At 37.9% G+C, this 14,470-nt stretch overlaps 1 protein-coding gene across 1 annotated transcript; it reads right to left on the bottom strand.

The window, feature by feature from the left end:
* Positions 1-11,711: 11,711 nt before the first annotated feature.
* On the bottom strand, positions 11,712-12,583 carry LOC138885369 (secreted RxLR effector protein 161-like). Its single transcript, XM_070166313.1, has 4 exons — positions 12,432-12,583; positions 12,239-12,380; positions 12,080-12,190; positions 11,712-11,819 (listed from the first exon to the last, which is right to left on the bottom strand). Exons 1-4 carry the CDS (start codon positions 12,581-12,583, stop codon positions 11,712-11,714), a joined length of 513 nt encoding a protein of 170 aa, XP_070022414.1.
* Positions 12,584-14,470: the final 1,887 nt, after the last annotated feature.

The raw sequence follows: 14,470 nt of genomic DNA, 5'->3' as shown, positions 1-14,470 counted from the left end.
AAATTCCTGATTTGCTTCGTTGATGTATCTCTTTAGTTTCCTCCTTCTTCTGGTCAGCCTTTATGTAGGCTTAAGCTACCTCTCGATATGTGATTCATGGTATTAGTTATTACGTTTAGCCTTTCATGGGCGCTGAGGAATATCCATGATACAGTCCTTTATCTATGACCTGGGCTCAATTCTTTCTTTTAACTTATACCGAAATTTTCTACAGCTGTATAAGCTATATGTATAAAATTCCAAACTCTTAAGTGCGTTCATAACGTGACTAACTCTGGATCGTGAATCGAGTAATTCTTTTTGTTCCATCTCGGTTTTCTTCAAACGTAAGCAATTACTTTTCCTGGTCTTTCAGCCCCCTTCTTGCGTGTATACTTAGCTTATCTTGGTGCCCACGCATATTGGAATTCCATAGAACTCATATGATCTTGAATATCACTTCTGATTTTACTTCCCGTTCATTAGCCACAGTAGGTGTCATTTGCTTTTGGAGTGCATACAATGTTGTTGTGACACTATCGTTATAAGACCATTTCCTCCTTAGGTTACCCAGCTTAGGTTGAAGCCTTCTTCCTTATTTCCTCAGCTAGTCTTTCGTTGTAGTACTTAGGGAGAACCCTTGACTCTTGTAAAGCTGTGAGCATATTATGGACCTTTTGATGTCCTTCCTTGTCTATAATTATCCGTAGTTGTTTACCTCTATACCTTTGTGCTTGTAGGGTTGCTTCTAAACTGATATTTTGACGGTTTACCAGTGGCTTTCTCTTTTATTTCAGTAATACTCATATGGTACCTTTAACTACCCCGAATATTATATGAATATATCTTAAATATTACAATGACATTACTGCGAGGCTGAATTCACTATATTGGGTTTTACTATACTTATCCTGCACGATTTGTTGATTTGTCAGTGTCCTCTTGTCTAGCCACTAACTAGGCTCTTCCTAAATCCATTACCTACTACTCATTGGCCCATTCTCATATCAATATTCCGTGTAATCTTCCTTGGGTTATTTGCTTTGTCTTAACTTATGTCTCCTACTTGCTCCTTATTTATCAATAACATCTCGGGCACGAACCCTTACTTCCTCTCCTCAATGTCGTGCTTACATAATGTTCTGGAATCATAGCATATCTGTAACATTAGAATAAGTGCAATCTCATCCTTTTCTCATTCTTATCGCATCCTTCCTTTATCGTTCCATAGTTACTAGATTCACTTAATTCTGACTTACTTCAATATCACTCCATATTCCCTCCCTTTAAGGGAGTACTTAGAGTTGAAGCCATGAGGGATACCTATAGATGTATTACCTCTTGATATTTGGCGTCTTTTCACATCATCGATGACCCTTCCTTGCCTTGCGGCAATCCTTCTGTACCAAGGATAACAATTTTTTTTACCTATGATGGTAACACCTAGTGTAATTGGCACACACATTTCCTTAAGTTTAGCTTTACTCACATTGCTTGTTTTAGGGAAGTGTCTGTCTGAATGACCATTCTCTGAATTTCTCATGAATCTTCTTCTGTGGTCTATTCTATTACTGCCGGAATGAAATTTGAAATTCCCATGATGCCGAGTATTATCCAATTACTCAGTCCTTAATTCATGTTTAGTTTATCTTGTTTACCAACCCATACTGATTTCTATTACTTTGGGGATTAACTCTCCCTTCTGGTAGTCACATTGGAGTCACGAACTTATTTCTCGAAATGAGGATATAACTTTATGGACTATACTCTTTTGTTGTTTCAAGGCCTGGCTCATCTCGTCTTTTCCTTCACTTGACTATATATCCTATAATACCGTCATATTTTTTTCTACCGTTGTCATCCATGAATCACATCTTACTCATAACGCTTCATTAACTCTCTTCTTATTTCCTGCTAACATTTCTGTCTAACACTTTATTTTGAAAATTTTAATAGGACATTCCTTTATTTTTAGCTCCCCTTGCTCCATCTACTAGCTCTTCAGGTTGCCTAACATTCTTTCTTTACTAGAGACGAAGCCATACTTAAGTAACATTTATCCTTTCAAGGCTTCAAGTGCTTTTTTTGTATAGTACTCATATATAGCTGTATTATTTTAGTGTGTATCATCTGGGTGTCTCACAAGGAGATTTTGTTAGCACATTTACAATAACCTTCGAAAATGTCAACGATGCAAGCAATCCAACCATCATTTTGGGTTACTCTAACCCCAGTCGGTTCCTAATATTCGTCCTTCTCTTAACTATTTCTGTTAGCTCCCATGGAGCATAATTGAGATGGGTGTGACTAATTGTAAATACCTCTGTTATAATTGAAGGTATCTCTAAATGCTTATATTTCTCTACTTAAAATGTAAATACTGTTAATCTTCATTAACTGGGTACCTCGTACCCTTCTTCACCTTGCTTCTTTTCTTTGCTGAAACTTGTGTCTACCTTCTAATTCTCTTATTCTTTTTTTTTTACCGCAAGAGTGGATAGACATTCTTGACTTAGGGATACTTATCAAGAAACTTACACGTCTTAGTACACACATGATCTGCTGAATACCTCAAATTTATCCATCATAAGCATGATGAAAAAATCGAGTTCCTCTGACTCAACTCTTCCACAACTATATCTCTTATCAACCGTCTTTTTGGATGTAGGTATCGTATTATTATGAATAAAATAGAAGTTAGGAATTTGAATTCTTACAACTGAGCTCTACCACACGATCTAAAGTAAAAAGAAAGAGTGACAGTCCTAAATTCAATGTAGCCTCCTGCTTATAAATGTGGTGCACGACACACTGATAAACAAGACTCTACTAGACACGGCTTGTTGACTCCCTAGGACAGAATTGCTCTTATACCACTTTTAGTCACGACCCAAATCAATGGGACGCGAGGGGCACCTGGTACCTAACTCAACCGAATACCAACGTAACGTATCTTTCATATCATTCTATCATAGGTAAATGAACCGGAGAAAAGCATGAGGGAATACAAACTTATACATATAAAGTACGAGCCTATAAGACCAAAATAACCACTCCATGTACTGAACATAGGCCGACAAGGCCATATAATCTTTTACGTACATGACATCTGTCTACAAGCCTCTAAGAATACATAAAGGTCGGGACAGAGTCTCGCTATAAAATAATGTACGTCTAAATCATACTAACCAAACGAGCAACTCCGAAGCAAATGGAGTGCACCAACATCTTCCGCTGAATTGATAGCCTACTTGGAGGGCTCTCGATCTGTCTATCGGGACTTGCGGGCATGAAAACAGTGTCCCTAGGTAAAAGGGATGTCAATACGAATAATGTACCGAGTATGTAAGGCACATAAATAAGTACATAACAGACATGGAAGAGATATAGAGTAAATAACTCAACCTGTATGTCACGACCCGAATTTCCCACCCTCGAGAGTTGTGATGGCGCATACTAGTGAAAGCTAGGCAAGCCGACCATTTGAATTATTTACCTTTCTCCCATTTTAATCCTTTAACAATCAATAACCAACATTAGATAAATAGTGGAATTTAATAAGTGGAAGACTGAAATGTAATATTTTAATAGAGATGTCAATACCAATCTATACATAAACTACCCAGAACTGGTGTCACAATTCCGCAGACTGTCTAAGAATACTATAAATAAAGGTCCGAAAGATTTATCACAACACTGTCTCTAAAATATATAATAGAAACAGAATAAAAGGATAGGAGGAGATGTCAAGGCCTGCGTACGCCTGCAGGACTACCTCAGATCTCCGAATGGACTGAAGGCAACAACCTAAAGCTACATTCCGTATGATCCAATACCGGGATCTGCACACAGAGTAGAGTGTAGTATCAGCACAACCGACCCCATGTGCTGGTAAGTGCCTAGCCTAACCTTGGCGAAGTAGTGACGAGGCTAGGACCAGACTACCAAATAAACCTGTGCAGTTAAATCATATACATCGAAAAATAAAAGCAAAACTTTACAATTAAAGATAGGAAGGAGAAATCATGTTGCGGGGGACAATAAGTAGCAACAGAAACCAACAGTTAAATGTAAAGAACACTGTAACTCAATTGACAATAGAAATCAGGAAAATCAAAGACAAGTGCATGGCATCACCCTTCGTGCTTTTACTCTCGTCCCCACTATAAAATCAATATAAATGGCACGACATCACCCTTCGTGCTTTTACCTCACAAATTCATGGAATGATCCTTCGTGCATTATCACTCATATAAGGGCACAGAATGGTACATCGTGCGGCACGACATCACCCTTCGTGCATTAACACTCTCTCATAAAATCATACACGACATCAACCTTCGGGCTTTAACACTCTCTCACCAATACAATACACGGCATCACCCTTCGTGCTTTAACACTCTTCCTCACCCAAACAACAATCACAAGCAATAAGGGCAATAAAATAGATAAAATCACAATAAAATCCCGGCAAGGGAACAATATCAAAAGCATCAACATCCCGACAATGGAGATAGCATTAAAAGCAACAACCTCCTAGCAAGGGAGACAATATAATAACCCTCTTCTCTTTTTCACATTTACTTCACAACTCAATTCACAACTTGAGCCAACGCTCTATAATATTCAATTTCCAACAATAATTCCACAAGTCATTTCACAATTTGAGCCAACGCTCTTCAATGTTCAATTACCAAAATTTCTTCCACAAGCCTTGTTCAACAATAAAAATATCACATAAGGCATGAACAATACAAAACGGAGTCATATTAATCATAACATAAGACTCACGGTCATGCTTGACATCAACGTATAGATACTCGTCACCATGCCTATACGTCGTACTCAATAATTAACACATAGCAAATAGGACACAATTCCTAATCCCTCAAGCTAAGGTTAGACCAAACACTTACCTCGATGCCACGAACACAATTCAAGCCTCAATTACCGCTTTACCTCTTGATTCAACCACCAAATCGCTCGTATCTAGCCACAAGTTACTTAACTATATCAATAAATGCTAAATGAATCTATTCCAATGCATGAAAATAAGTTTTCTAAAGTTTTCCCCAAAAAGTCAAAAATCAACCCCGGGCCCACATGGTCAAAACCCGAGGTTCGAACCAAAACCCGATTACCCATTCACCCACGAACCCAAATATATAATTTGTCTTGAAATCGGACCTCAAATCGAGGTCCAAATCCCCAAAATTTGAAAAACCTAGGTTCTACCCAAAACACCCAATTTCCCCATGAAAACCCTTGATTTTGAGATAAAATCATGTGAAAAGATGTTAAAGATTGAAGAAAACGAGTTAGAAATGACTTACAATCGATTTGGAGAAGAACTTTTCTTTGAAAAATTGCCCAAGAGAGTTTATGTTTTGAAAGAGTGAAAAATGAAAGATTTTCGGCTAAGTTATGAATTTGCAGGTTGCAGATGTCGCAATTGCGACCAGGTTTCGTAATTGCGAACCCCTTTAAAACCTACTATCTTCGCATTTGCGAGGAAGGCTGGCCAGGGCATACTTCGCAATTGCGAAATGCCCCTCGCAATTCCCAAGCCTGATATGCTCAAATTTGCGACACCTGACCTCATAATTGCGAGATCAGGGCCTGCAACACATACCGACGGAAACCTGCAACTTCCTAAGTCCAATTCCACTCTATGGCCTATCCAAAACTCACCCGAGCCCTCGGGGCTCTATACTGAACATGCACACTAACCTAAAAAATATCATACGGACTTGCTCGTGCAATCAAATCATCAAAATAACATCAACAACTAAGAATTAAACCCCAAATTCATGAAATCATTCAAGAACACTAAACTTTTAAATTTCTCAACTTTGAGTCAGTTTTATACCAAAAAAAACCAATACCGATCTTTAACAAATTTTACATATTCAACCTAATTATTATTTCAAACTTGTACCGGGCTCTGGAACCAAAATACATGCCTGATACCATTAATTTCAAACATATTTCATTTCCAAAAACTCATATATATTCCAGAAAATAATTTTCTTTAAAAATTCATTTCTCGGGCTTGGGACCTTAGAAATCGATTCCGGGCATATGCCCAAATCCCATATTTTCTTACGGACACTCCGGGACCGTCAAATCACGGGTCCGGATATGACCGAAGTCAACTTAAATTTATTTTAGAAGCAAAAATTCACCATTTTTCACAAATTTTTACATAATGGCTTTCCGGATAAATGCTAGGGTTGCGCACGTAAATCGAGGTGAGGCAAAAAGGAGGCTTCAAGGCCTCGGAACACAGAATTTAGTTCTAAAACAAGTGATGACCTTTTGGTTCATCACACTGTAGTCTGGATAACTCTGTAAATCATGAAATAATCATAGTGTCATGCATATGCGTATGAATGTCATGTGTGCGTAGGTACATATTTTATAACATCATCAGTGTCACGACCCGGATTTTCCACCCTCGAGAGTCGTGATGGCGCCTACTAGTGTGAGCTAGGCAAGACGACTGTTGGAACAAATTACCTTTTCCCCATTTTAATCCTTTACAAGAAATTATGAGCAATAACTTAAAGACAACGGAATTTATATCAAGCGGAATAAAAATAATAAAATTACTGAGTATAACCAATACAACTGTTTAAACAAGACTACCAAGAACTGGAGTCACAGCTTCAAAGACAGTCTAAGAGTACTACAAATAAAGGTCTGAAAGAAATAAAAGATACATTGTTTCTACAATAAGTGAAGGAAATAGGATAAAGGAAAGATAGGAGGTGACGCCAAGGCCTGCAGACGCCTGCAGGACTACCTCGGGTCGCCTGATGAACAGGAAACAACAATCTTACTGCGGTCCGAAGTCTAGAGCATTGGGATCTGCATAAAAGAGTGCAGAGTATAGTATCAGCACAATCGACCTCATGTGCTAGTAAGTGCCCAGCCTAACCTCAGCGAAGTAGTGATGAGGCTAGGACCAGACTACCAAATAAACCTGTGCAGTTAAATCATATACATCAAAAATAGAAGAAGATAATCAGAATTAAAATTAGGCGGGGGAAACATGCTGCGGGGAGTAACAGATAACAACAGAATATCAAGAGGAATATAAAGAAACCAAAATCCAATTACTAACAAGGATAAGGAAAACAAATACAGAGTTCACTTTCATTTCACATCTTGTTGCAGGCGTGCAACCCGATCCCATTTGATACATCTCGTTGCAGGCGTGCAACTTGCTCCTATTTCATATATCTTGTTGCAGGCGTGCAACCGGCTCCCATTTCATATATCTCGTTACAGGCGTGTAACCCGCTCCCATTTCACATATCTTGTTGCAGGCATGCAACCCGCTCCTATTTCATATATTTCCGTGGCGTCGTGCCACCCGATCCCATTTACAAATCAACAGCAATCACAAAAGAATCCCCGCAAGGGAACAATAATATCAAGACAAACATCCCGACAAGGGAACAATAATATGACAATAACATCCTGGCAAGGGAACAATAATGATAATAACATCCCGGCAAGGGAACAACAATGATAATAACATGTGAAGCTCAATAAACCACAATAGAGTTATAACAATTACAATACAAGACTCACGAGCATGCTTGACATCGACGTATAGATACTTGTCACCATGCCTATACGTCGTACTCCACAATTAACATGTAGCAAATAAGACAAGACTCCTAATCCCTCAAGCTAAGGTCACTTACCTCGATGCCACGAACATAATTCAAGCCTCAACTATCACTTTACCTCTTGATTCCACCACCAATTCGCTCGTATCTAGCCACAAGTTACTTAATTACATCAATAAATGCTAAATGAATAAATTCTAATGCATGAAAATGAGTTTTCTAAAGTTTTACCCAAAAAGTCAAAAATTGCCCCCGGGCCCACATGGTCAAAACTGAGGTTCAAACCAAAACCCGATTACCCATTTCCCCACGAACTGAAATATATAATTTATTTTGAAATCGGACCTCAAATCAAGGTCCAAATCCCCAATTTTTGAAAAACCTATGTTCTACCCAAAAACCCAATTTCCCCCATGAAAATCATTGGTTTTGAGTTGAAATCATGTGAAAAGATGTTAATGATTGAAGGAAAAGAGTTAAAATTGACTTACAAATGAGTGTATATATATATATATATATAACGCCATCTGGTCATGGGTCAATGTGCATGTATAAATGCATGAAATGCATAAGAAATACGTTAATAAGTTTTTCTCGAAATGCTATAAAAATAAATATGCCTTTCGGATAAACATTATCTAATACGTATTTTTCTGGGACCCATGAACATGAGATAATAATAATTCACATGGGGAATCAAGAATATAGATACCCCTAGTATTTCTATGAATAGAGTAATTTATGAAAACCGTGCGTTTGCTCATTTTTACTGTATAATTTGGATCATGCCAAAAAGAAAGAAGGGATGGCCTTAACATACCTGAACCGATTCTTTTGACAATCCCTTTAATACCGTTGATTGCGACAATGCATAATGGCGAATCGATGTAGGGAAGAATCTGTATGATATTCTTTGAGAAAGATTGCACCGTACTCCCTTCGAATCGCAAAACCCCGTTGTCATAACATTACGTAGTCTCGTATGATTTTTTGTAGCAAAGTCACGTTGACAAAATTTTTGATGAGTTGCTGAAATTTCCATCTTTATTTTAGAGATTCAAATGATGAATTTGAAAGGTTTGGATCTAATAATGTTACCATATTCTTGGCTGGAGAGTCTTTGTCAATAACGTTACTTTATCCTTTGCTTAAAGTCTTTGAGAATGAATCTTGAAAGGTCATCAGAATGTTAACTTTTTGTTCCTCCACTTCTAATTGTAATATTGTTTTGAAGGTTTTGGACAGTGCCTTGTAATTAATCTACTAAGTTGCCACTTAACCAAAAATGACCAAAGAGTCATTCTTTTAATATGTGGCATGCTGCCACGTTTTGGGGTTAATCTTATCCAATATATCCCCAATTAATTAGGTAATATCCCGTTATCTGATAATTAACCAATTACCCGCATAATTGGGAATTATTCCCACTTACTTAATATACTACTCACTTTTCACATACCTTATATACCTTACTATTATGGTCATGTGGTACCTCATATGGTACTAGTCCAGAAATATCGAGTATTTTAGCTCAGGCCGAATTTTATCCCAACTTGCCAAACTTGGATAAAAATTCATTTTTTTGACTTGCTTCCCCTCTCACCTTCACGAATTTACTTATTACTTGTTTGAAATAGCATAATTCTTATAATCTCCAAATAATCTTTTCGTTGAACTGATGTCAATTACCTTACGACAATTTCAACGTACAATACTACATGGTGCAACATCGTTGTTATTTAATACTACAAAGCGTAGCGTCATCATAAATTAGTACAACGGGATGTGACATCTCACTTCCTAGTTCTCATTAATTAATTTATTTATGGCATATTTTCATGTACGAAAATATGAGGTGTAACACACCCCCTCCAACTTTCTCTATACACTTACATTCTTCAAGAGTGACTTTTGAAATAGTTTGCTTCTTTGTGCCCACTTTAGCTGGTCTGAGAGGAACCTTGAAGTGCTCGAAGACCTTGGTGAGAAAGAGCCTATATGGCAGCCCATTATTACCATCTTTAAATTTTGCCACTTTATTCATGTGCTCTAAGGCAGATTGATGGTAGTGAAGTTGTCCAGTGCTTCCATGAGGAACAAGTCTGCAAGAGAAGTGATAGATCTTCTCTCAGCTCGAGGCAGCAATACGTTTTCACCATCTCAAATAGCACTTGGTATACATAAAGGAGGACCTTCTTCTGAACCTGTTCCCCCTGCTGAACTACTCTTTCCTTCAAGATTGCATTTCTGAAGTTTTGAGTACAAGCTCCCTGAACACTAGACAACCCTTCAGCAGGCACACCAAGAATAGATCCCAACAAGACAGAGTCCATTACCATATCAACTCCATTCACCAAGGCACAAATGTGATCATCCTAAACCATGAACAAGTCGACATAAAAAGTTTGAGCCTCCTCCTCATATACCTTAGTAGCATCACTTGTGAACAAGTGTGTCCCTTGTTGAAACTTACAAATCTCAACCAACTGTCTCATACCAACCTCCTCCAAGACATCAGGGGTAAATGTGCGACCCCAAAGCACCTTTAGACTTCTCAATCACTCTTCCCCTGCACTCCTTGGATCACCAACTCTGGCCTTCTTAGTGAAACCAGGTTCCTCGTTAGTATCATCCTTTCTCTTAGCAGTCTTGCGATCACTCTTCTCCTTTTTATCAGACTTTACAGATTTTTCACCTAATTCTTTTAGCACATTCTTTGTAGCAACAACATTATCAGACTTAGTCAGACTTTTAGCAGACACAAAAGATCCCCCTTTTGGCTTGAGGAGACTATGCTTTTGTGATAACTTCCTAGCAAAGTACTAGGTTCCTCGGCTTCTTCCTCATCCACATTCACAACAGGCACTATCTTCTCATTTACAACTTTGCCATCTTTGATTAATTTTCTTCTTTTTTGACTTAACATGACTGTTCTTAAGCGTAGACTCAAGAGCCTCCTTCTTTTGCAACCTTGTTGTGGGTCGCTTAGGAGTTGGCTCTTCATCAACAACTAATCTACGCCTAGGTAGACTAGCAATTGGTAAATTATTAGAATATGCTTCACTATCCTCCTTTTGTTCTTCAGACACAGGTCTTATCTCAGGCATAACCACACTTTGAGGCTCAACATCTAAATGAGGAGAGGGAGCAGGGTCATCACTGACCTGGGGTTCCTGAGAGAGCCCCTGAGTTGGATCCTCCGAAGAGGGATCAAGTCCTCCAGCAGGTTCCTCAGTAGCGCCTTCCTATGCCGATGATTCAACTGGCACAAGCTCATTACCCTCTCCTACAGTCTCAAACTCTTCCCCCTGAGTCTTAAGACCATCTTCACTTTCTTTAACAAAAACCCCTTCATTAGCTATGGACAACATATTTTCTATAGCTTCCTTTTCTTGTAAGCCCATGGGAAACTCAAGAGAAGTAGGAGTGTTACCTGTGGACATAAGATCAGGAGCAGTCTTTGTTGAGTCAATATTTTCGAACCCCTCAATTTGATCTGCCTTTGACCTTTCTTCCATAAGAGAACTTAAGATTTTCGAATTTTCTTCATTCTCAGTAGCACTCATTTCAGACCCCTTTTTCGGCGAAGTAGGAGAAAAGCTATGGGCTAAGAATCTTTTAGGAGTCGATATTTTGCGACTCGATTGAGTAGGAGAGGAGACAGAATGTGGGGGTGACTCTGTTCTAGGGTTTTGGCTAGCAATAGTGTGGACAGAGGAGTCTAGTGTTGATGTTTCAGCTGGTGAGGACTCAGTGGGGGTGTTGCTTGGGACACTAGAGATTATTTGATTTTCAGCCATAGTGAGAAGAAGAGAGAGGATTTGGTGAACTGAAGAGAGAACGAAGAGGAAATAGGTTTTGAAGTGTTGATGTGAAGAGTGTGATGATAATGATAGATGTATTTATGATGAAAGAAGGACCAGTTAGAAAGGGCGGCAGTTTTTAGGGAGTTGGGTCGATTACTAATGGGTGCGATGTTTGGGTTCAAAAGACACAAAACCAAAAAAGAAAAAACTGACATGCTGATGATGTGGCATTTGTTTTAATCGTTCTGAATTGTGCATGAGAGAACATAACAGCTACTAACCTATATCAGAAGAACCAGGTTCCGACTGATCTTGTATCTATAAGCTTTGACCTTTTTACCAGCGTATACGATCTCAATTGCTTATTTGCCATGTAATCATCAAGCATGTCTACCTGTAACGATATAGAGATGAGTTAGACATTGCCAGAAAATACCTTTTAGTTGATTTTACCTGAACATTTCTTTCATAGCCAATCATTGAGGGACCAGGTTCTCAATTGGGTTTTATCAACCCCAATGCTAGACGATTTTACTCAAAGTGTTCTCTGCTCAGGGATTTGGTAAATATATCTGTAATTTGATCTTCAGTGCTGCAGAATTTCATGCATATAAGCCCTTTTTCAATATTGTCTCTAAGAAAGTGATGACATACATCAATGTGCTTGGTCCTCTTATGTTGAACTGGATTTTTTGCCATGTTGAGTGCACTTGTATTATCACATAAAAGAGGCACATAGTCTGAGAATACTCCAAAGTCTTCTAACTGTTTCTTGATCCACATAAGTTAAGCACAACAAGAGGCAGCTACTACATATTCAACTTCTGCAGTTGAGAGTGCCACTGAGTTTTGCTTCCTTGTACCCCATGAGATTAAGCAAGAGCCCATAAAATGTGCCATTCCAGACGTGCTTTCCCTATACACCAGATATCCTGTATAATCAGCGTCAACATACCTAATAAGATCAAAGCTATCACCTGAAGGATAATAGAGGACCAGGTCCTACGTTCCTTTGAGATATCTTAGTATTCTCTTGACAGCCTTCAGATGAGATTCCTTTGGATTGGATTGAAACCTTGCACAAAGACCCCCGCTGAAAACAATGTCTGTTCTCCTTGCAGTGAGATACATGAGTGATCCTATGATCCCTCTATACATGGTCTAATTTACAGGGGAACCGGGTTCATCCATGTCTAGACGGGTGGCTGTGGCATTGGGAGTGTCGATGAGTTTTGATGCTTCCATATCAAACCTTTTCAGCAGCTCCTTGATGTACTTCTACTGACTTATCAATGTTCCCTTCTGAGATTGCTTCACTTGAAGTCCTAGGAAGAAATTCAGTTATTCTATCATACTCATCTTGAATTCACTCCCCATGAGTTTTGCAAATTCTTTACAAAGGGAGTCAGCTGTGGCCCCAAAGATGGTATTATCAACATACACCTGCACAATGAGCAGGTTCCTCCCACGTTTCTTTAGAAAAAGAGTGTTGTCAATTTTCCCCCTTGTAAAGTCATTTTCTAGAAAGAATTTTGATAACCTTTCATACCAAGCCTTGGGAGCTTGTTTTAACCCGTACAATGCCTTGTCCAGTTTGAGCACATGCTCATGATGTTCGTGACACTCAAAACCAGAAGGCTGCTTGACATAGACTTCTTCTTTTAGATATCCATTGAGAAATGCCCTTTTGATATCTTTTTGGAACAGTGTAAACTCCATATGAGATGCAAAGATAATTAGAATTCTAACGGCTTCCATTAGAGCTACTGGAATTGTAGCCTTGAACTATAAGCCTTGCCTCGTTTCTCGTTGTATTTCTAAACTCATCAAGTTTGTTCCTGAATACCCGCCTGGTTGTGCCAATCCCTGGCAACGACGCCAAAAATTTGACGAAGCTAATGTGTATAGGATTTTTTTCTCGTACTCTGTCAAATTCTAGTATAGTTAATGATATCGTCCCACAAAGATTGGACAATCTAAGCTACAGACTTGTAATATTTTGACTACTATTTGAGAGAACCAAATTGATGAAAGGTGTGTTTGGAATTATAAATTAAGACAAATTTCTTCCGAAAAGTATATAGTTAAAAAGAGTTGGGAATCGTTGAATTCACTTGATATATCATTACAATAAAATCTTAGTTTTATACGTATTTCTCTAAAAAATAATTGCTTATTACTAATACAATTATATTTTTACACTAAAAAATAAATAATTAATTAACACTCCGTGAGGTTTTGTCAATTAATTGATTTAATACTAGTGACGATTAAAGTAAAATATCTTGTCTGAATTGTGCTCAAGCGTAGTAAAAACTTTGCGAGAATATTTTTACTAAAAATCAATAATCTTGCATTCAATAATTCCTCCGTGAGAATTAAAACTGAGGAAAACAAGATTACAGACTTTAAATAATAATCTTATTAAAAATTACTTTCACTCTAATATTCTATGCTCAAGTATAGTAAAAACTTCGTAAGAATATTTTTACTAGAAAATAAATAATCTTGCCTTCAACAATTCCTCCGTGAGAATTAAAACGGAGGAAAGCAAGATTACAGACTTGAAATAATAATCTTACTAAAGATTACTTTCACTCTAATATTATATTTATCAGTTATTATATATTAATTTTGCTCTATGAGAATTACAAAATTACCATAAGAATAACTTAGATATAAAATATGTAGATGTGATAATAATGATTAAAAAATCATCATTCCAGCACCGTATGAAATGTAAATAGAGTTTCAGGCCAAGAATGTATTGAAACTGAGATAGTATTATGTCACGACCCCGATTCGCCTTCCGTGAACCATCGTGACGGCACCTAGTCTCTATGACTAGGTAAGCCTAATTTGCGGAAGAAAAACCAAAATTTGCGGAAGTAAACAATTTAAAATAGAAATAAAGTAGTAACAATATTTAAATGTGTCGCTCGGCTTACACCATGTTTACTCTCAATACCAATACATAAATCCTAGACCCGGAAATCCACGAATCACAAGCTAAGATCAATACTACATAGCTCTAACTCCGAAATG

This window comes from Nicotiana sylvestris, chromosome 2 (genome assembly GCF_000393655.2).
Source record: "Nicotiana sylvestris chromosome 2, ASM39365v2, whole genome shotgun sequence".
Taxonomy (NCBI): Eukaryota; Viridiplantae; Streptophyta; class Magnoliopsida; order Solanales; family Solanaceae; genus Nicotiana; species Nicotiana sylvestris.
The sequence above is the reverse complement of the archived record's forward strand: the minus strand, read 5'-3'. Positions and strand labels throughout refer to the sequence as shown.

Excerpts from the sequence above, each read along its gene's own strand:
- LOC138885369 (XM_070166313.1), bottom strand. The coding sequence starts at position 12,583 with ATGTATAGAGGGATCATAGGATCACTCATGTATCTCACTGCAAGGAGA. Across the intron at positions 12,381-12,431 it reads CTAAGATATCTCAAAGGAAC|GTATGTTGACGCTGATTATA; the intron begins GTAGGACCTGGT and ends TGATCTTATTAG. Across the intron at positions 12,191-12,238 it reads CAACTGCAGAAGTTGAATAT|TTAGAAGACTTTGGAGTATT; the intron begins GTAGTAGCTGCC and ends ATCAAGAAACAG.